We start from the raw sequence: 22789 nt of genomic DNA on the forward strand, positions 1-22789 counted from the left end.
CAAAATAAGCTATCACTCTGAATAAAGACTTCAGACTTGCTCTGAACACTGATCCTTGCCTTTTATGTTTCATTGGGGTCTCCAGAATTCTGAAGGGTCGCGGTGGATTACCAAGGAATAAAGGGTCGGCTGTCAAGTTACAATTCCTTTCACCGGCTCCCTGTGTCCTGTTAACTGTTTACTGATAAGATAATAATTAACTTTTCTAATGCTGATCATTATATTCATGCTGGACTTTAATTATCACAAGTTTTGGACATGCTATGCTGCATGTAATAAAGACAGGTGATGTGGTCTGTTGTTTGCAAAAGGGGAGGGGGGGCACGTTTGCTGTGGGGGCTCTTTCTCAAAGTGGGGCCTATTTCTATAAGTGGGAGCACTCCTGACTGCACTCATCATCTGAATGTAAACAAAATGTGGTTGGTGATACAAGATCTCCCAAACACACGCCCAGCGCTAGTGGTCAGTATGAAATATTCAATAAAATCATATAAATGAATAAATATCAATCAATGAATACCTAATAGCAGCTGCTGTCAAAGAAAGAAAATTGATATAAAAATGCCACTAATACTGTGTAAATCCACACAGGACAAACCACACTCAGCAGCGCTGTGAACACATCACAGCACATTAAATCAATGTGAATGAATATAAATTAATATAAATGTCCCCAATGTCATAAGCATTCTCTCTGATCACCAGTGCGTCATTTAATAGTTGAGTGACATGGAGTCCGTGATTATGGGTTTAAATCAACAGTGGTACTCCCAATAGATGAAAAGATGAATCCTTCACCACACCTCCAGTGCACCCCTCTAAAATGGACACTCACCAGATATAAATGAATCAGAAGCTTTTATTGAAACCGTTGCCTTTCAGCAAACTTCTCCCAACTCCTCTGGTTCTGTGATACCGATCATTACAGCCTGTGACTTCCTGTTTGCACTCAAAAAGCCTCCCAGTTATATGTGATCCAGACAACCAATAGGAAAAAAACAGAAGTGGGGCATGGATAGTGTGATATGGTTTTTTTTAATTTATTGATCGATAAAACATACATCCACCCCCCTCCTTTTAAATCTGCTTACATTGCATCTAAACAAATGAGCGTATAAGTGCTGCCAGTACACCACCCGACTCTACCTCTCTGTCCACTCTCAGCGTATACACAGCCTCCGGTGTGGAACCACGGACTAGCGGTGAGGGCGTCCGGCATCTGGCGCGTTTCGTCACAAGGACTTCGACTGAGGACGTAAGCACGCTCTGCTGCTGTTCTGTTTACATGCCCAGAAGACCCACCTCTTTGACTCCATAGGTTACTCCAATGTCAAGATGGCACCTCTCAGCAGCCATCCTAACATGTAATGTCTGCCGATCTCATGATTTGCGGTCACTCACAATATAACATATAATGCAATATCTGCATTACTACAATAATCGGCTTGTAATATATTTTTGTACATTGGCGTCATTCTGCACTGTACCACTCATGCATAAGTGCCATCTATAAGCCAATCAGTGCCGCCCTGACATTGGAGTAACCTATGATTATAATAATAATCTGCGTGTGTGTGGTGGCCCAGCAGACCAGTCTGCGGACAAACTTTCGGGTGGTTGCAGGCTATCGTTTGTGGTGTGTGGGTGTGGGGACAGTGGGAAGAGTGATTAACACCAGGGTTCTAGCTGGAGGAATCCTAGTAGTGTGTGATAATTGCTAGACTGATCCCCAACCCTTACAGTGCACCAGATTGTATGTAAGATTTGTATCTGCCTGTGTGTGGTCAGCCAGTTGGATTGGAGTGGAGTCTCCCTCTAGTGGTGACCAAAGGCAGTGCGGGCTGTGAAAGTGTCACAGCCAGTCTTATTACTCCGTAGGAGTTTCCCTTATTCCCTTATACTCCCCAGTCACTAAACCACGTCTCGGTTAGCTAGTCACCGTGGGCGTGGTCGATCATGACAGGGGGACTCTGTCAAGGAGACAAGGGCCTCTTCCCCCAAACCCTTTCTCTATGACACTTTTTTTGGTGAATGAGTAGGGGTACATTGCACCCCATACTCCTTTACATGGGGTAAAGCGAGATCTAGGGACCCTCCTATTAAAGGGGATTTCCAGATTCCAATAAGCCCCCTGCCTGGAGAGCCCCACAGCCACCGCCCATGGTTGTGGGGAAGAGGCCCTTATCCCCATCAACATGGAAACAAGGTGCTTTGGGGTAGGGACCCCCCTGCCCCAAAAAAAACCCATGTTGAGGGCATGTGGCCTGGTATGGTTCAGGAGGGGGTGCTCGCTCATCCCCTCCCCTTCCTGACCTGGCTTCATGCTCAAATAAGGGTCTGGAATGGATTTTGGAGGGGACCTCACACCATTTTGTTTTTTATTTTGGCCTAAGGTTCCCCTCCCAATCCATACCAGACCCGAAGGGCCTAGTATAGATTGGGAGGGGGACCCCACGCCGTTTTTACCCGATTTTTTTTATTAGCAGCAATTATTATTTTTTTTAACATTCAGCTGTCAACCAGGAACCCTGCTGATAGGTAATGCCTCATCGCTTCTGAGCCCACTCCTTAACAACTTGTTATTGAAAAGAAAAAACGCACAACACTCGTGCTTTTGGTGCGGGTCCATTGAAGTATTTTTACAAACAAAACGCAATCTGCTGTGTGACTAAAGCCCCGTACACACGCACCGATTGTTGGCTGTAAATTTTCAGCCAACGTCCGATCGGCGGATTGTCGGCTTGTAAGTATGATGCTTCCGACAACCGACTGCGACTTTTCGGCCGAACAAAATCTGGTGTGCATGCTATAAAATTTTTGTTGGCCGTCAACAGAACGGCCGATTGTTCATCAGTCAGTACAGATTTCGGCCGATAAAAATGTGATGATCAAGACTGGGTATGCTCAGTGAAGAAAAAACACACGAAAAGTAGACCAGAACATGACATCACTTCTGCAGTTGGTTGTTGTTGGCCGACAAAATTCGTGTGCAGTCTAGAGCACATTTCAACCAACACAACAACACTGGACAAAAGACGGCCGATCGGTGGGCCAACAATTGGTGCGTGTGTACGGGGCTTAAGGCAATTCAGATGTCTTCTTACCCTGAAACCTGTCCCCAATCCAACCCCCTTTTTGCTACCCCAAATCTCTCTACAAAAAGGCAAACACGATTGTTTGAGTAAAATATTGGCCGTAATGGCCGTTTATTAAAACCAAACCAAATTGTAACAAACATTCCTTAAATCAGAAAAGCAAATAATAATACAGTAACAAGAAAAATTAGTTTGCCGATCTTTGGAGGCACCAATTATCAATCATCCACTTTTGTATCTGCTTAACCATTCCCTGGTCCCCAGCCGCACCCTCCGGCTCGGGGACGACCTCAATATTCAGCAGATACCACCATTTTTAACCTACCAGTTAAACCCCCCGTTAACTGGCATTCCACAGGTGACTCCATACCTTAGATGGGTCCCTAAACTGCTAAACATAGCATGTTATTTTTCCCGCCTCCAAAGACCCCAACCGCCAGGCACAGAACATAGTGATGTCAAAACTACACAATAAGGGAGGGTGGGCGGGAATGTCCTTCCCCACGCACGGGGCCACTTGAATGGCGGCCAGCTGGTGGGGGTCCCTGCATGACCTCCCTGTAGCCCCACCCTTTGAAGTTGAAACCCCCCCTCTAATAGGGATGAGCCTTTGCAAACATCCCATTAACCCTGCCTATGCCAGGTCCCCTGACTGCCCAGTCATGCAGCCCTGCGCCTTAATTTTATTTTTGCTATGGGCTGTGCTTGACTAAGGCACTTCAGATGTTTTCTTACCCTGAAACCTGTCCCCAATCCAACCTCCTTTTTGCTACCCCAAATCTCTCTACAAAAAGGCAAACACGATTGTTGGAGTAAAATATTGGCTGTAATGGCCGTTTATTAAAACCAAACCAAATTGTAACAAACATTCCTTAAATCAGAAAAGCGTTGCTTGGTGGCCACTAGGGGCGTAGAAGGGCCTCCGTCCTTTTTCGACCGGCGCCCGCAGACTTTTCTCTCCCTCGTCGAGCCACCTCCACTGCCGTTACGCACACAGTGGAGGCGGCCGCATGCTCCGGATTGCTGTTGAGTGCAGGCGGGACCCGGGACCCAGGAGATGCCCGGTCCCTTCCTGTGGAGCTCCGCCTGCGGCGAGGATTCTTCCCAGAGCGCTCGCCAGAGGCAGATAGTAGAAGCTGCTCCGGCGAGCCTGGAGGGTCCCCGGGGGGGCTCCTTGAATGGCGCTGAGCTGTACGGACACTCGAGGGGCTAAAGCGCATTGGGGGGCGTGCCCGCCTAGCACGTCTCGCCGAAGGATTTCTTGGGGATGATGCTGCGGCTCCAAGCAGGTAGGAGACCTGCTGCTGCAACCAATCGGCGCCCATAGTAGCGGCCATCGCCGTCAGTTGGTCCCACAATTCAGCCAAGTCGGCCATCCTGAGCAGGGGTTCTCGGGTGGGGATATGAAGGGGGATTTTGGTCAGCAGTGGAATGTAATGTTCTTCTCCACACACGCGGCCACTTGAATGGCGGCCAGCTGGTGGGGGTCCCTGCATGACCTCCCTGTAGCCCCACCCTTTGAAGTTGAAACCCCCCCTCTAATAGGGATGAGCCTTTGCAAACATCCCATTAACACTGCCTATGCCAGGTCCCCTGACTGCCCAGTCATGCAGCAATGCGCCTTAATTTTATTTTTGCTACGGGCTGTGCTGGGAAAAAAAATCCCTGACCCTTTCCAAATACGCACCGGCTGAAAATCATATAAATGTGAATGTGTACCATAGGAAACAATGTTAAATAGACTGTAGTATGTTTCTGCAAATTGCAAAACGCACTAAAAAACGCATAGATGTAAACCTGGTGTCACAGAGGGAGAATATACCAGAACTCTGACAGAATGTGAGCCTTCTGTGGGTATAAATGGGGTCTTGATAAAGACCCGGGAAACCCCTTCTATACTTGTGAGCAGTTTAGATGATAGATGCACAATGTATCCCCCTTGTAGAGTAATTCCCGGGTGCTCTGAAAATTTACTTGGTAAAGATTTAATGGCCAAAATAGAAGTAGGTATAGCAATTGGAGATGGGGGCAGGGTGGCACTTACTTCCCCTTTCTACATGTTTGCAGGAAACCGTTGACGAGTTAGCAGAAGTAGCACAGGAAGTATGGGCGGAGGATGGGCTAGATATAAGATAGCAATATCACATATTGTGCGCGGATCACTCTGACGAGAACTGGGAACTGATGAAAGAGAAGCATAGAACGTTGTAGAACGTACAATATCCAAGGTGAAAGGAGGAGGAAAGACAGAGCACACATCGCTGGAACACACAAAGAGGGTAGGAAGACTCTTTTTCTATTTAAACCAATAAATCCCCCCCTCCATTTATCTCCATTCTCTTCCTCCATAGTCACTGTGATGTCTTTATCTCCACCATCCACTACTACACACACCTAAAATACTGTTATCAGGGGATTATCTTATAAATGTGCTCAGATACATCCAGAACCTCTGGTTTATAGAGTAGATACATCCTAACTATAGAACCATTTATCCAACTGTCCATCCAGAGCCTCTGGTTTATAGACCAGATATATCCTAAATATAGAACCATTTATCCAACTGTCCATCCAGAGCCTCTGGTTTATAGACCGGATACATCCTAAATATAGAACCATTTATCCAACTGTCCATCCAGAGCCTCTGGTTTATAGACCAGATTCATCCTAAATATAGAACCATTTATCCAACTGTCCATCCAGAGCCTCTGGTTTATAGACCAGATACATCCTAAATATAGAACCATTTATCCAACTGTCCATCCGGAGCCTCTGGTTTATAGAGCAGATACATCCTAAATATAGAACCATTTATCCAACTGTCCATCCAGAGCCTCTGGTTTATAGACCAGATACATCCTAAATATAGAACCATTTATCCAACTGTCCATCCAGAGCCTCTGGTTTATAGACCAGATACATCCTAAATATAGAACCATTTATCCAACTGTCCATCCAGAGCCTCTGGTTTAGACCAGATACATCCTTTTTTTTTTCTCAAACAGGTTCTTCATTGAACTGAAAACAAGTAATATCAGATACAGAGACAAATAAATGCCAGCGGTATTCGTCCATGGATTGCATACAGATTGCAAGGAGGATAATTAAATTGTAGACATATAAATTTAGAACATATATACACACACTGTATATATACTATATATACAGTATCTCACAAAAGTAAGTACACCCCTCACATTTTTGTAAATATTTTATTCTATCTTTTCATGTGACAACACTAAGAAATGAGACTTTGCTACAATGTAAAGTAGTGAGTGTACAGCTTGTATAACAGTGTAAATTTACTGTCCCCTCAAAATAACTCAACACACAGCCATTCATGTCTGGGAGTGCACCTAAAGCCCCGTACACACGTACCGATCGTCGGCATACAAACGTTCGTCTTTTCTCCCCGGGATGTCGGTGTCTGTTGAAAAGTGCAAAAGACTGCACAAGACTTTTGTCCGCCGACTACAGCCGACTGCAGAAGTGATGTCATGTAATGGTTAACTTTCCCTGTGTTTTTTCTTTTCTGAGCATGCCCAGTCTTGCAAATCTGCGGTCTGTCGGCAGAATTCTGTACTGACTGGCGAACAATCGTCCGTTCTGGTGTCGGCATACAAAAATTTTAATGTTTGCAAGAAAGACTCTTGTCCGCAGAATGTGCGCAGACAGCTGTCGGAGGCACCATACTAACAAGCGTACAATCGGCAGATCTTTCGTCCGCCGACGTTTGTATGCCGACGATCGGTATGTGTGTACGGGCCTTAAGACTGCAGGTAAACATACAAACATACAATCGCACTGCGGCCAAACCACAGCACACCAGTGTGAACCTGCTTGCATGTCAGGATTGTGCGCAAATTGGGGCTTTCCTGACAAACAAAGAAGCGTACTGTCATTTAGTAGGCGCTCAGCAGTGCCATTGGTAGTTAACGGTACCCCCACACATCTGCTAAACGCACACATTTTCACACACACCAAACCACATGGTGCCGCAGCACTCTGTGGTGTGGTGTGACACCGCATCGCATAGTAGCTCATTATGAAATACTTACCTTAGAACGAAGCCCCAGCACGGTCGTCTGGACAATACTGAGGGAGCCGACATGCTCCCTTGGCTTATCTTCCTGGTTCAGCGGCTCCGGCGCTGTGAGTGACGTCACGCATGCGCGCGGGAGTTTCACTTTCCGGAAAGATCCGGCAAGCAGCTCTGAATGTCCGCCGGACCTTCAGAGCACATGCGCCGCAGACGTCAGCGGCTGCATGCAGGTTGAATATCTCCTAAACCGTGCAGGTTTAGGAGATATTAATTGTACCTACAGGTAAGCCTTATTATAGGCTTACCTGTAGGTAAAAGTCAAATAGCGGAGTATACTACCACTTTAAAGGGGTGGAGACAGTAAAACTGAAGGTCAACCACCTTATTTTATGACCCCCCCCCCCCACCAACACAAGTGCAAGCAAGGCCATAGGGCTTATTCACACAGGTGAGAGGGAGGTAAAAAATAGGCAGCGGAGCTGCATTTTTAGCTCCCCAACCACCCACCTGAACAAGGAGATGCTGCCAGTCAGGGCTCTACACATGGCAAAATTGAAATGGCATGTACTGCACACAATAGAGGCACAGATGGTAACATTTTTGGGGATAACTTATGCCCCCCACCACTACCACCACCTGTCACACACCAGCAATGATAGCCGCATGTTTGAATGAGTCCTTAGAGTAGGGTGTCCAGACGTCCCCGGTTTCCAGGGACAGTCCCCAGATTAAGGACACTGTCCCCAGTCCAAGTAAGTCTGTCCCCAGTTTTGTCCCCGGCCAGGGCATCCCATGCTGGCTGAGAAACAACCTGGTGGCTCAGATGCAGATGCCCCGTGCTGGACCATCTCACCGCTGCTCCTGCTGCTGTTCAGTGGAGGAGAGGCAGAGAAAAAAATTGACTGTGGGGAGGGCTGAGAACGGGAGGTCAGCAGATGGGGGGGGGGGGTCTGTTTGTACACAGGTGAGGGCAGTAGGGGAGGAGGGGTCAGAGCTGATGCAGCTGCATGGATTGATGGAGAGTTTAGCTGTTGAGGGGGAAGGGCTAAGAGGTGGCTGCAGAGATAATCTGTGAGAGAAGGGTGCAGAGGTGAGCTATGGATGTGGAGGAAGAAGTGTCCTCTGTGCATAGGAAACCTCTGAACCCTGCACTCTATGCCTAACACCCTCCTGTGTATTATGTAGTCCTGTGCCCAGCACTCTCTGTGTATTATGTAGTCCTGTGCCCAGCGCTCTGTGTATTATGTAGTCCTGTGCCCAGCACTCTGTGTATTATGTAGTCCTGTGCCCAGTGCTCTGTGTATTATGTAGTCCTGTGCCCAGCACTCTCTGTGTATTATGTAGTCCTGTGCCCAGCGCTCTGTGTATTATGTAGTCCTGTGCCCAGCACTCTGTGTATTATGTAGTCCTGTGCCCAGTGCTCTGTGTATTATGCAGTCCTGTGCCCAGTGCTCTGTGTAATATGCAGTCCTGTGCCCAGTGCTCTGTGTATTATGTAGTCCTGTGCCCAGCGCTCTATGTATTATTTAGTCCTGTGCCCAGCGCTCTGTGTATTATGTAGTCCTGTGCCCAGCGCTCTGTGTATTATGTAGTCCTGTGCCCAGCGCTCTGTGTATTATGCAGTCCTGTACCCAGCGCTCTATGTATTATTTAGTCCTGTGCCCAGCGCTCTGTGTATTATGTAGTCCTGTGCCCAGCGCTCTGTGTATTATGTAGTCCTGTGCCCAGCGCTCTGTGTATTATGCAGTCCTGTACCCAGTGCTCTGTGTATTATGTAGTCCTGTGCCCAGTGCTCTGTGTATTATGTAGTCCTGTGTCCAGTGCTCTGTGCATTATGCAGACCTGTAACCAGCGCTCTGTGTATTATTATTATTATCAGGGCTTTTTTTCTTAGAGAATAGGTGCAGGAACTCCCCCTTCTAAGTTACTTTTTGTCTCCTCCCCCTACACACCTCTGAGCACCGACCCTTGAATCCACCCCCTACCCAGCTTCCAGTACAGTTCCTTTTAGAGAATATAGAGCCAAGTATAATTTTGTAGTGGAATGTATGGAATTTGGTTATGATAACAAGAAAAGCAATAAAATAGATCCCCCACAGCCAGCAGCAATAGACCCCCCCCCCAGCAGCAGCAAAAGATCTCCCAGCAGCCAACATCAATAGACTCTCTAGTAGCCAGCAACAGTAGACCCCTCTCTAAACAGTAGATCATCCCTTCCAGCAACAGTTAACCCCCAGTATCAAAAGATCCTCCACCAGCAACAATAGATTGCCGTGCAAAAATAGATCCCCTCCAGCATCAATAGATCCCCCAGCAGCCAGCATCAGTAGACCCTCCAGCACCCCTTGCCATGGCATACATTCAGTGCTGGAGTGCTGGAACTGCGTTCCCCCACGTTCCCGCTGAAAAAAAGCCCTGATTATTATTATTATTATTATTATATACGGCATGATTTATATAGCGCCAACAGTTTGCACAGCGCTTTACAAGGTGAGGGAAGACAATACAGTTACAATACAATTCAATACAGGAGGAATCAGAGGGCCCTGCTCGTTAGAGCTTACAATCTAGAAGGGAGGGTCAAGTGAAACAAAAGGCAATTACTAAGGGGGATGGGCTGATGGAGAAAATGGAGGTAGAGTTGTTAGGTGTGGGTAGGATAGGCTTCTCTGAAGAGGAGGGTTTTCAGAGATCGCCTAAAATCTAATAGAGTAGGAGATAATCGGACAGATAAGGGTAAGGAGTTCCATAGGATTGGAGAGGCTATGGAAAAGTCCTGAATGCGAGTATGGGAGGAGGTGACGAGGGAGCTAGAAAGCAGGAGGTTTTGAGAGGAATGAAGAGAGTGATTAGGTTGGTGTTTTGAGACTAGGCTAGTGATGTAGCTGGGGGCTAAGCTGTGGATGGCTTTGTAAGATGTTGTAAGTATTTTGAATTTAATTTGTTGGGTGAGCGGAAGCCAGTGGAGGGATTGACAGAGAGGAGCAGCGGACACTGAGCGATTGGAAAGATGGATGAGTTTGGCGGCAGCATTCATAATGGATTGAAGGGGGGATAGCCTGTGTATAGGTAAGCCAATGAGAAGGGAATTGCAGTAGTCGAGGCGCGAGATGACCAGGGAGTGAACTAGGAGATTTGTTGTGTCTTTGGTTAGAAAGGGGCGTATTTTGGAGATGTTGCGGCAAGATTTGGACAGCGATTGGATGTGGCGCTTGAAGGAGAGTTCAGAGTCCAGGACAACACCTAAGACCTTGGCATGCGGGGATGGGCTGACAGTAATGCCATTGATATTGACAGAGAGATCGGGGAAAGGGGCACGTGGTAGAGGAAAAATTACAAGCTCGGTTTTGGATGGATTGAGTTTGAGGAAGTGGTGAGACATCCAGACTGATATATCAGATAGTAGATTAGTGATACGTGAGGAGACTGAGGGAGAGAGCTGAGGGGTGGATAAATAGATTTGGGTATCATCAGCATAGAGATGGTATTGGAAGCCTTGGGAGGCTATCAGCTGACCCAGGGAGGAGGTGTAGATTGAAAATAGGAGGTGTCCAAGAACAGAGCCTTGGAGGACCACAACAGAGAAGGGAAGAGGAGAGGAGGAAGTAGAATTGTAAGTAACGTTGGATAAGTAGGAAGATAACCAGTGAAGAGTACAGTCACGGAGACCAAAGGCGTGGAGTTTTTTGAGGAGGAGAGGATGGTCAACCGTATCAAAGGCAGCAGAAAGAGTAGGAGTACAGAATAGTGTCCATTGGTTTTGGCCGTTAGTAGATCGTTTGTCAGTTTTAGTGGAGTGTTGAGGCCGAAATCCAGACTGATGGGGATCAAGGAGGCTATTCTCGGCAAGGTGGTCGCACAGTCGGTTGTAGACCAGACGTTCAAGGGGTTTGGCTAAAAAGAGGCGCAAGGAAATAGGGTGTAGGTTGTTAAGATCGGTTGGGTCCAGCGAGGGCTTTTTAAGTATGGGCCTGACTAGTGCATGTCTTAGAGAGTTGGGGAAGATGCCAGAAGGGAGGGAGAGATTGAAGATGTGGGTTCGAGAGCGTAGAATAGGGCCAGAGGGTGAACGTAGCATTTGTGAGGGAACAGGATCTAGAGGGCAGGTGGTTAAGTGGACATTAGCAAGTAGTTTAGCAACCTCATTTATAGTGGTGGGGTTGAATGAGGGAAGTAGTGATCGCACCTGTGGGCATGAAGCATAAGGCATGGAAGGTATCTGAACAGCAATGGTCTCCTTACGAATTGTATCAATCTTCTGTTTATAGTGGTTGGCAATCTCCTGGGCAGTGAGTGAGTCAGTGGGAGGGGGTAGTGGAGGACGGAGTAGAGAATTAAAGGTAACGAAGAGTTGGCGGGGGCGAGATGACAAGCTGTTAATGACAGTGATAAAATAGGTCTGTTTGGCAGTGTGGAGACTGGAATTGTATTTTTGGAGGCCAGATTTATATTGGTTGAAATCTTTCTGAGACCTAGTCTTACACCATAGGCGCTCAAGACAGAGCACGGCTATGCTTTTTCAGACTTCTAGTGTTATCTGTTTGCCAAGGTTGAAGGGTCGGGCCGGATTTGATGTGTAGTGAGAGGGGCCAGTGTGTCCAGGAAGGCTAAAAGTGAAGCGTTGTAGATAGAAGTGGCTAGGTTGGTGCAAGACAGGGGTGTGATTTTGTCATAGAGGTGGTCGGTAACAGAGTAGAGAAGAGAAGGGTTGAGATGACGTAGGTTTCTGTGGGTAGCTGTAAGGTAGCTGGAGGGAGAGGAGGTGGAGGAGAGGGAGAGGGTGAAACTAATAAGGTAGTGATCAGAGAGAGGAAAAGGATTGTTTAAAAGGTTGTGCGGAGTGCATAGGTGGGAGAAAACAAGGTCAAGGATCTTGCTTTCAGAGTGAGTAGAAGCATTTATCCATTGCTTCGGGTCAAAGGAGGAGGTTAGACTGAGAAGTTTGGAATTGGCAGGAGTGTTAGTATTAATAGGGATGTTGAAGCCACCGAGAATGATTGTGGGGATTTCGGAAGAGAGAAAGTAGGGTAGCCAGGCAGAGAAGTTGTCAAGGAAGGTCGATACTGGTCCAGGGGGGTGGTAGATCACAGCTATCCTTCGAGAAACAGGGGAGAAAAGACGAATGCAATGTACCTCAAATGAGGAGAGTGACAGAGAGGGAGATGGGTGAAGTACCTGAAAGGTGCTATGTGGGGCTGGAAGGATCCCAACACCCCCTCCCTTGCGTCCATTGGGTCTGGGGGAGTGAGTCCATAGAAGATCACCTTGGGATAGGGCAGCCGGAAACGCAGTGTCGGATTCGTGAAGCCAGGTTTCGGTGATGGCGAGTAGATTAAATGAGTTAGCGATAAAAAGGTCATGGAGAGAGGTGAGTTTATTACAGACAGAGCGGGTGTTCCAAAGGGTGCAAGAGAAAGGGAGTCTTGTCATGGGAAGAAGAGAGATTGAAACTAGATTGTGCTTAGTGCGGCTGCAGCCAGAGGGTGCAGAGTAAGTGGTGTGTGGACTACGGTTAAATGATGGAGGCCCAGGGTTTGGGGATATGTCTCCAGAGGTTAAGAGAAGCAGAACGGTGAGGGAGGTCATATGAGAGTGTGATTTATATGAAGGGACATACCTCAGTGTCCTGGAGGATTTGTGTGCGTGTGGATTTAGAAGTAGCAGGAGATGGTGAGTGCAGTAATAAGGTGAGAACAGAAGTGAGGGTGATATATATAAGCTGTAGGGTGGAGAAGAGGGGTGAAGGAGAGAGAGTTTAGGGATAGATGACACAGCTGTCAGAAGGAGTGGTAGAGAGTCCTTTTTACAAGGAGAGAGAGCTGAAGGGATAAATAAGGTCACCTGCAGTATATGTCCTATTTATCTCAGCCTTTCCTGTGTTCATTCACTTTAGTGCAGAGTCAGAAGTGCTCCCACTTACAGAAATACCCCGACTTTGAGAAGAGGGCCCCAAAAGCAAACATGCCCCCCCTTGCAAACATGCTTCCCCAAGAGATGCTGTTCTTAAATACTATTAGGGATGGGGTGGGTGCTTTCCAATTAACTAATCAGGAATTAATAAATTAAGGCTAGATAGACAGAGCAGGATTTGCACTTCAGAAACGGATTTATAAGCGGATGGCTAATAGAGATAACTCTAAAGGTTAAAGGCTATAAAAGAATATAAATTAAAAGGTAAGAGATAAAACATTGCGAAGAACAGTCTACAGATGGTTGAACAAATAAACATACCACATTTAAAGACAGCCTATAGAAAAACGCAGGTTTCAGAACTTCAGCATTGGGTGGAGATGGACAGCAATTGAACATACCTGTGAAAAGACAGAAGATGTTTTCAATTACATTCAGATGATAAGTGCAGAGTCACATGTGCCCTTGGCTTTTATGGTCAATCCCAGGATGCACTTCAAGGGTGCCCTTCCACTGGGACTGCCACAAAAGCCCATGTGCCACTGGCTGGGTTTCCTCCACTGTCCAACAGGCTCCCCTCTTGGATACACTGGGTACACTCCCTCATACCAAGTGACTTACACCTGGACACATGCAACAGGCATAACTAACAGATCAGGCTCCCTTGATAAGCAGATGGAGCATAACAATGTTTTTTCCTAGCACCTATCTAAGAGGGTGCTACATATGTTTGCTTGCTTTTTCTCTTCTAGCCACAGAATAATTTTGCAGTCTCTAAAATTCAGCATACAAGCTAGCATGGACCATGGTTGGTTTCCAGGGCACAAAGGTCTAAGCGGGGTACGATGAACCCTCTCCTCCGCGAAAAGAGAAGTGAAGGCCTCCTTGCCAAACAACTCCAGCAGCCACCGCTCAACGAATGCAGTGGGGTCCCAGCCCTCCACTTTCTCCGGCAACCCCACAATGCACACGTTATTGCGGCGGAGACAATTTTCCATTTCATCCGCCTTTTCTTTGACAGTTGTTACCTGCTGTGCAGCCATTCTGGCGTCGCTTGCCAGAAGTGGAAGCTGGTCTTCAAGATCACTAATTCTGCCCTCAACTGCAGTTGTGCATATCCTGATCTTTTGCAGGTCTTGGCGGAGAAGAGACACCTCCTCCCGCAGTCCGCCAAATCTTTCCTTCAGGTTATCGACCGATGCAGTGCATTTCTGCACAGCCTGCAGGATATCCCCCAGGGTGGGTTGGGAAGAAGCATCACTGCCCCCATCTTCCGGGTTTATAGCTATGTCATGCACTCCCTCTGATATGTCATCTGGTACAGATATATCAACCCCAGCAGTATACACAGAGTCCCGGTCAGAAGGAGACACACATTCCTCCACAACAGCCTGATCAGAGACATGTACTGCCCCTTCCCCTGCTTGGGGGATTTAGGAGTAGTACTCACACTACTTTTTACCTTGTCCTCTCCACGAGGCTGCTGCTGCTGGGCGCCATCTTGGGAATCCAAAGCTGCCATGGTCTCGGCTTCTTCCCCTTTCATGCAGGTCATCATGTGGGCAGCAAGCTGCAGGAGACACTGCTCTAGACTTCCCTAGACACTGAGCGGCTGGCTGAGGCGGTGTGGAGCCGATCAATGCCAGAGGGAAGGATCGCTGAAGGGTTAATAGCAGGAGCCTTGTGAGATGCGTCCACTCACATGCCCGTGCAGGCCACGGCCCTGACCAGATCCATCCTAAATATAGAACTATTTATCTAACTGTCCATCCAGATCCTCTGGTTTACAGACCGGATACATCCTAAATATAGAACCATTTATCCAACTGTCCATCCAGAGCCTCTGGTTTATAGACCGGATACATCCTAAATATAGAACCATTTATCCAACTGTCCATCCAGAGCCTCTGGTTTATAGACCAGATACATCCTAAATATAGAACCATTTATCCAACTGTCCATCCAGAGCCTCTGGTTTATAGACCGGATACATCCTAAATATAGAGCCATTTATCCAACTGTCTATCCAGAGCCTCTGGTTTATAGACCGGATACATCCTAAATATAGAACCATTTATCCAACTGTCCATCCAGAGCCTCTGGTTTATAGACCGGATACATCCTAAATATAGAACCATTTATCCAACTGTCCATCCAGAGTCTCTGGTTTATAGACCGGATACATCCTAAATATAGAGCCATTTATCCAACTGTCTATCCAGAGCCTTTGGTTTATAGACCGTATACATCCTAAATATAGAACCATTTATCCAACTGTCTATCCAGAGCCTCTGGCTTATAGTCCAGATACATGCTGGACAGGAAGTGAAAGGAAATCCCGCCAATTAGGACACCGCAGAATACACTGAAAGAAGTCCTAACTCTTCCCCAGTCATTGCAAGCCTAAAAGATTTTGGTAGGAGCTGTTAATTATGAATTTATGATGTCATAACTCTGGAGGAACTCTGTGCAGACATTATTCATCCCAGTAGAGTCCAGATAATTCTCAGTTTATTATCCGTCTACAGAGAGGAGAGTCCTGTATGGATCACATGACCACATCAATGAGGATGGAGATGGGGCAAAATCCCATGACTGAAAGGATATTAAATCTCACCCTGGAGATCATCTACCTGCTGACCGGAGAGGTGAGGAGGATTCTGGGAGGTCACATGACATCACTATTATCTCTATTAATAAAACACAGACCTGACTGGAGAGGTGAGGAGGATTCTGGGAAGTCTGCAGTGATATTTGTTACTTTTTCTCTTTACACAGGATTATAAAGTAGTGAGAAATATATCTGGTGAACCAATAACACCCAGCAACCGTCTTCACAGGACATCACCCATCACAGTGCCTTCACCTCACTGCCTGACAACAGAGGTAACCAGTGCCAAGAAGATTCTAGAAGTCACCAAGAAGATCACTGATCTGCTGACAGGAGAGGTGAGCGGTGCCGGGAATTCTGGGACATTGTCCAGTAACAGACAAGGGATGTGTCTGGATGGTGACTGTATCATTGTGTGTGTCAGGTTCCTATAAGGTGTCAGGATGTCACTGTCTATTTCTCCATGGAGGAGTGGGAGTATTTAGAAGGACACAAGGATCTCTACAAGGACGTCATGATGGAGAATCAGCAGCTTCTCAATTATGTAAATATGAAACAAAATGATTTCCTTAATGGGATATTAACACTCACGCTGGAGATCGTCTGTCTACTAACTGGAGAGGTGAGGAGGATTCTGGGAGTGTTTAATCATTCTTAACTCTATTAATAAAACACAGACCTGTATTGTTAGGTGAGGAGGATTCTGATATTCTATTATTGATGTATATTACAGGACTGTACTATAGTTATGAAGTCATCTATTGGGAATAATATTAAAAGGCAAAGTCACAGCTTGTCCACAAAACAAAGAGAAAGACAAGGCCCCATCTCCATGCATCCACCACCCCTCCTAACCCTACAGAAAAATAATGAGAAGAAGATTCTAGAAGTCACCAACAAGATCATTGATCTGCTGACAGGAGAGGTGAGCGGTGCTGGGAATTCTGGGACATTATCCAGTAACAGACAAGGGATGTGTCTGGATGGTGACTGTATCATTGTGTGTGTCAGGTTCCTATAAGGTGTCAGGATGTCACTGTCTATTTCTCCATGGAGGAGTGGGAGTATTTAGAAGGACACAAGGATCTCTACAAGGACGTCATGATGGAGAATCAGCCGCCCCTCACATCACCGGGTAAGAGGAGACTTTATTGTAAAGGAGAGAGCAGTACGGAGGATCCACCTAGATCCCCCATCATCTCATATACACATTAAAACAATATATTCAGTCATTGTGTGTTTCCTACAGATAGAAGTAAGGGGAACCCACCAGAGAGATGTCTCCGTCCTCTGTATTCCCGGGATTCCACACAGGAAAATCACACCATCCCTCAGTTATATATATATTGGGTATAGTCACCTAGAACCAGACTATCCCTCATCCACACAGCTCTAAAAACAATGCTCCCCTTCCATGTACAGAGGTTTTGTTATTTTAGGTACACCCAAGGTTTGCTGCTCATGTACAAAATAGAATACATCACATCCTTCTGTAAAGGAAATACTGGGAAATCTTAACTTTCCACAGCAAGAACGTCATCGATGTACCCATCCCACCACCCAATGTATTATGCGTATTGTGCCCAACAAATGAGATTGAGATACTGTACACCATATGAAAGGTCCATCTCTATTCCTCAATATAACGTCATGTTCGCAACAAATAAAGAGGAGATACTGTGCAACATATGAAAGGTCCATCTCCATTCCTCAACATACCGTCATGTTTCCAACAAATGTGTTGGAGATACTGTACGCCATATGAAAGGTCCATCTCCTATCCTCAATATAACGTCATGTTCCCAACAAATGAGGAGGAGATACTGTACACCATATGAAAGGTCCATCATCCCCATTATTAATTATGTCATCATGTTTTAAAGAAATGAGGTGGAGGAAGGTCCATCTCCTTTCTCAATTTCCAACATGAAAGTGCTTCAATATACAAAAAAGAAACTATCAGGCACTCCAAACACACAAAAATTCTCTTCCAGAGATTAATAAAAATGCTCTTAGTGCTCCACACCACCCTCTATTCCCCACCTTCATATTAGAGAACTGACCCTAATTCAATGACTCCTCACTTACCAATGGATCATTAGCAACTTGTGTCCATCGAGGGGAAGATCATCCAGGACCACCTTCTCGATGTCATCACAGCATTGCGGCTCCTCCCCTTTTGGTCACATTGCAGATCTATCAGAGCTGCTCTCTGGCGTTGGCTGTATTCGATGTACTGATTGGTGGAGAGCACTGCAGAACATGAATGCATGGCAGCCATCTTTGTTGATGTGTCAGAGTCTGGGACTGATCTGAGGTGAGAAGATACCGGCAGGTATGGTATGAGATAACTGGAGAGCCAGTATAGAGGTGGTGGTCCTCGATGATTTTCCCCTTGGGGGATACAAGTGCCTAATGACCCATTGATAAGTGAGGGGTCGTAGAATTCCGGTGAGTTCTCCGATGTGATGGTGGAGGATAGCGGATGGTGTGGAGCACTGAGAGAATTTTTATTAAACTCTGGAAGAGAATTTTGCACACGAGAATAGAAGAGACATCGCACTGTGCACTTTGTGGTTGCAGCACTGGACACTTTCGCTTGGTTTCTATCCATATTTTTCTCCTCTAATTGCCCCCAAATCCATGCCAGAGCTCCTATAAATTATTTGGTGTTGGACCAACATATATGAGTCCTGAATGGAAGGTTATAACATTTCATGGTAAATTGTTTCTCCACAGGTGGACACAATGTCCGGAATACCTCTGAGGAACGTCTTATTTTATCTCCAGAAGATAATAACATTGTACAATATTCTCCAGGAGTAAATCCCGTTACTCCAAACACACATCCCGCACCTTACCAATTGGGGGGATCAATGGATACCTCTAATCCTGAGGAATCTTCTGACGGATCACACACCAAGACTATAGGACCTCACAGTACAGATACTTCCATAGATCCATCTATTCCCCAGGAGTCTTCTTTAAGCCATGAAGGAGTTCACACAGAAGAGAGATCATGGTCATGTTCAGAGTGCGGGAAATTCTTCAGTAGGAAAGGAGCACTTGTTAAACACCAAAGAATTCACACAGGTGTGCGTCCCTATTCATGTCCTGAGTGCGGGAAATCTTTCATTCGGAAATATTCACTTGTTGCACACCAGAAAATTCACACGGGTGAACGCCCCTATTCATGTTCAGAGTGCGGGAAATCTTTCATTGATAAAAGAACACTTGTTAAACACCAGAGAATTCACACGGGTGTGCGTCCCTATTCATGTTCAGAGTGCGGGAAATCTTTCATTGATAAATTAACACTTGTTAACCACCAGAGAACTCACACGGGTGAGCGTCCTTTTTCATGTTCAGAGTGCGGGAAATCTTTCATTGATAAATCAAACCTTGCTAGACACCAGAGAATTCACACGGGCAAACGCCCCTATTCATGTTCTGAGTGCGGGAAATCTTTCATTTATAAAAGACGCTTTGTTCAACACCAGATAATTCACACGGGTGAGCTTCCTTATTCATGTTCAGAGTGCGGGAAATGTTTTAATCTCAAAGCAAACATGCTTAGACACCAGAGAATTCACACGGGTGAACGCCCCTATTCATGTTCAGTATGCGGGAAATGTTTCAAACAGAACCGAACCCTGCTTAGGCATCAGAGAACTCACACAGGTGAGCGTCCCTATTCTTGTTTAGAGTGCGGGAAATCTTTCATTGAAAAAGGAGAGCTTGTTAGACACCAAAAAATTCACACGAGTGAGAGTCCCTATTCTTGTTCAGTGTGCGGGAAATCTTTCATTAAAAAAGGAGTCCTCCTTAATCACCAGAGAATTCACACAGGTGAGTGTCCCTATTCATGTCCAGAGTGCGGGAAATCTTTCATTAAAAAAGGAGTCCTCGTTAATCATCAGAGATTTCACACGGGTGAATGTCCCTATTCATGTCCAGAGTGCGGGAAATCTTTCAATAAAAAAGGAGCCCTTGTTAATCACCAGAGAATTCACATGGGGGAGTGTCCCTATACATGTCCAGAGTGCGGGAAATCATTCATTAAAAAAGGACTCCTTGTTAAACACCAGAGAATTCACACAGGTGAGCGTCCCTATTCGTGTCCAGAGTGCGGGAAATCTTTCATTCATAAAGCATTCCTTGTTATACACCAGAGGATTCACACGGGTGAGCGTCCTTATTCATGTTCAGAGTGCGGGAAATGTTTCAGTCAGAAACCACACCTTCTTGTACACCAGAGAACTCACACAGGTGAGCGTCCTTATTCATGTTCAGAGTGCGGGAAATGTTTCAGTAAAAAAGGAAACGTTCTTGTACACCAGAGAACTCACACAGGCGAGCGTCCTTATTCATGTTCAGAGTGCGGGAAATCTTTCATTATTAAAGGAGAGCTTGTTAAACACCAGAGAATTCACACGGGTGAGCATACTTATTCATGTTCAGAGTGTGGGAAATCTTTCATTATTAAAGGAGAGCTTGTTAAACACCAGAGAATTCACACGGGTGAGCGTCCTTATTCATGTTCAGAGTGCGGGAAATGTTTTAATCTCAACAAAAACATGCTTAGACACCAGAGAATTCACACAGGGGAACGCCCCTATTCATGTTCAGAGTGCGGGAAAGCTTTCATTGATAAAGCACAGCTTGTTAAACACCAGAGAATTCACACGGGTGAGCGTCCTTATTCTTGTTCAGAGTGCGGGAAATGTTTTAGTCTAAAAAAAAGCATGCTTAGACACAATAGAATTCACACAGGGGAACGCCCCTATTCATGTTCAGAGTGCGGGAAAGCTTTCATTGATAAAGCAGAGCTTGTTAAACACCAGAGATTTCACACAGGTGAGCGTCCCTATTCTTGTTTAGAGTGCGGGAAATCTTTCATTGATAAAGGAGACCTTGTTAAGCACCAGAGAAATCACACAAGTAAGAGTCCCTATTCATGTCCAGAGTGCAGGAAATGTTTCACTTGGAAATGTTCACTTGTTGCACACCAGAAAATTCACACGGGCAAACTCCCCTATTCATGTTCAGAGTGCAGAAAATCGTTCATTCATAAAGGCGTCCTTGTTCAACACCAGAGAATCCACACAGGCGAGCGTCCTTATTCATGTTCAGAGTGCGGAAAATCTTTCATTAATAAAGCAGTCCTTGTTCAACACCAGAGAATTCACACGGGTGAGCGTCCTTATTCATGTTCAGAGTGCGGGAAATCTTTCATTCAGAAAGGAGCCCTTCTTGTACACCAGAGAATTCACACGGGTGAGCGTCCCTATTCATGTTCAGAGTGCGGGAAATCTTTCATTGCTAAAGTAGACCTCGTTAAACACCAGAGAATTCACACAGGTGAGCGTCCTTATTCATGTTCAGAGTGCGGGAAATCTTTCATTCAGAAAGGAGCCCTTCTTGTACACCAGAGAATTCACACTGGTGAGCGTCCCTATTCATGTTCAGAGTGATGTTCAGAAATGTTTCGGTCGCAAAATATAATTTGTTGCACACCAGAAAATTCACACAAGCTAACAACCTTTTTCATGTTCATGATGTCTTGGATGCGGGGCAACAACATTCTTTTTCGGGTACTCTTTTGGTTTTGGGCTGCCTGGATTTTAATTATAGTAATATGACCCACTAAACGTACAGTGCTGACTCGGTCCCGCACCATACAACTAAACTGTGCTAATTGGGAATGGGCTGGATGTTCGAGTCGAACATTGGTTGTTTGTGTGTTCACCGAACAGGGAAAAAGTTCTAACAAACATGCGAACTCTATTAAAGTCTATGGGACACGAACATGAACAGAAAGTTCTCATTTTAAAGGCTTATATGCATGTATGTCGGCTCCTGGAAATACAGATAAAAAATGCTTGAAATGAAATAATAAAAATGAAAAATTCCTTTAAATATCATGCCTGGGGGGGTCCCCTTAATGTGCCTGTAAAGTGGCGCATCTGTATGATGTATAGAGCCTGCTGCAGCAATACTGACATTTCTAAAGGAAACAATGTCATTTAAACTCGCTCACGACTATAATGTATTGTCGGCTCCTGGAAATACAGATAAAAAATGCTTGAAGTGAAACACTTAAAATGACAAATTCCTTTAAATATTGTGCCTGGGGCATCCCCTTAATGTGCCTGTAAAGTGGAGCATCTGTACGATGTATAGAGCCTGCTGCAGCAATACTAGAGAAGAGAAATAGAAAAGAACAGGAGCCACTGTAGTAAGCCAAGACTTTATTGCATAACAGAACGATATAGTAACTTACATGGAGAATAGCTTTAATCCATATTCCGTGTAGTGATGTTTCCTAGCGTGTAGTCTACGCTATTCCGGCCGTCCTGCAGCCAGGAAGTGACGTTCTAGGAAGCTGATCCACGGAGCTGGTTAAGCCGGAAGCCGCAATGGAACGCAGGCTAACCAGAAGTGACGTAACGCGTTTGGGAGCATGCGTACTTGGCTCCTTCTTCAGACGTAGATGACCGCCATCTGCAGTCAAGGTTTATATAGAACAGACTCCGGGGGTTACCATGGCAATAATAGACACGGCGGAAACTACAAGGCGGAAGTGACTGCTGACTTAGAAATTCCAATGTGTGTATAATCCATACAGACCCTTATTCGAGTATGCAGCCTGGCAGGCCAGGATGGGGGGGGGGGCGAGCGAGCGCCCCCCACCCCCTCCTGAACCATATGAGGCCACTTGCCCTCAACATGGAAAGGGTGCTTTGGGGTGCCCCCCAAAGCACCTTGTCCCCAAGTTGATGGGGACAAAGGCCTCTTCCCGACATCCCTGGTCTGTGGTTGTGGGGGTCTGAAGGTGGGGGTCTTATTGGAATCTGGAAGCCCCCTTTAACAAGGGCTGGGGGGATGAGCGAGTGCCCCCCCTCCTGAACCATATGAGGCCACTTGCCCTCAACATGGAGAGAGTGCTTTGGGGTGCCCCCCAAAGCACCTTCCCCATGTTGAGGGCAAGCGGCCTGGTATGGTTTAAGGGTGGGGGGGCGCTCGCTCACCCCCCCCTTTCCTGGCCTGCCAGGTTGCATGCTCAGATAAGGGTCTGGTATGGATTTTGGGGGGACCCCATGCTGTTTTTTTTTTTTAATTTTGGCGTGG

At 46.1% G+C, this 22789-nt stretch overlaps 1 protein-coding gene across 1 annotated transcript in view; it reads left to right on the top strand.

The window, feature by feature from the left end:
* LOC309564412 (uncharacterized protein) overlaps positions 1-22789 on the top strand; it is a 1531146-nt gene that overhangs the window by 936582 nt on the left and 571775 nt on the right. Inside the window, 1 exon segment of the mRNA XM_082269040.1 lies at positions 19188-21081. Within this exon segment, the coding sequence (XP_082125166.1) occupies positions 19188-21081 (1894 nt within the window).

This window comes from Pelophylax lessonae (genome assembly GCF_965119305.1).
Source record: "Pelophylax lessonae genome assembly, chromosome: 9".
Lineage (NCBI taxonomy): Eukaryota > Metazoa > Chordata > Amphibia > Anura > Ranidae > Pelophylax > Pelophylax lessonae.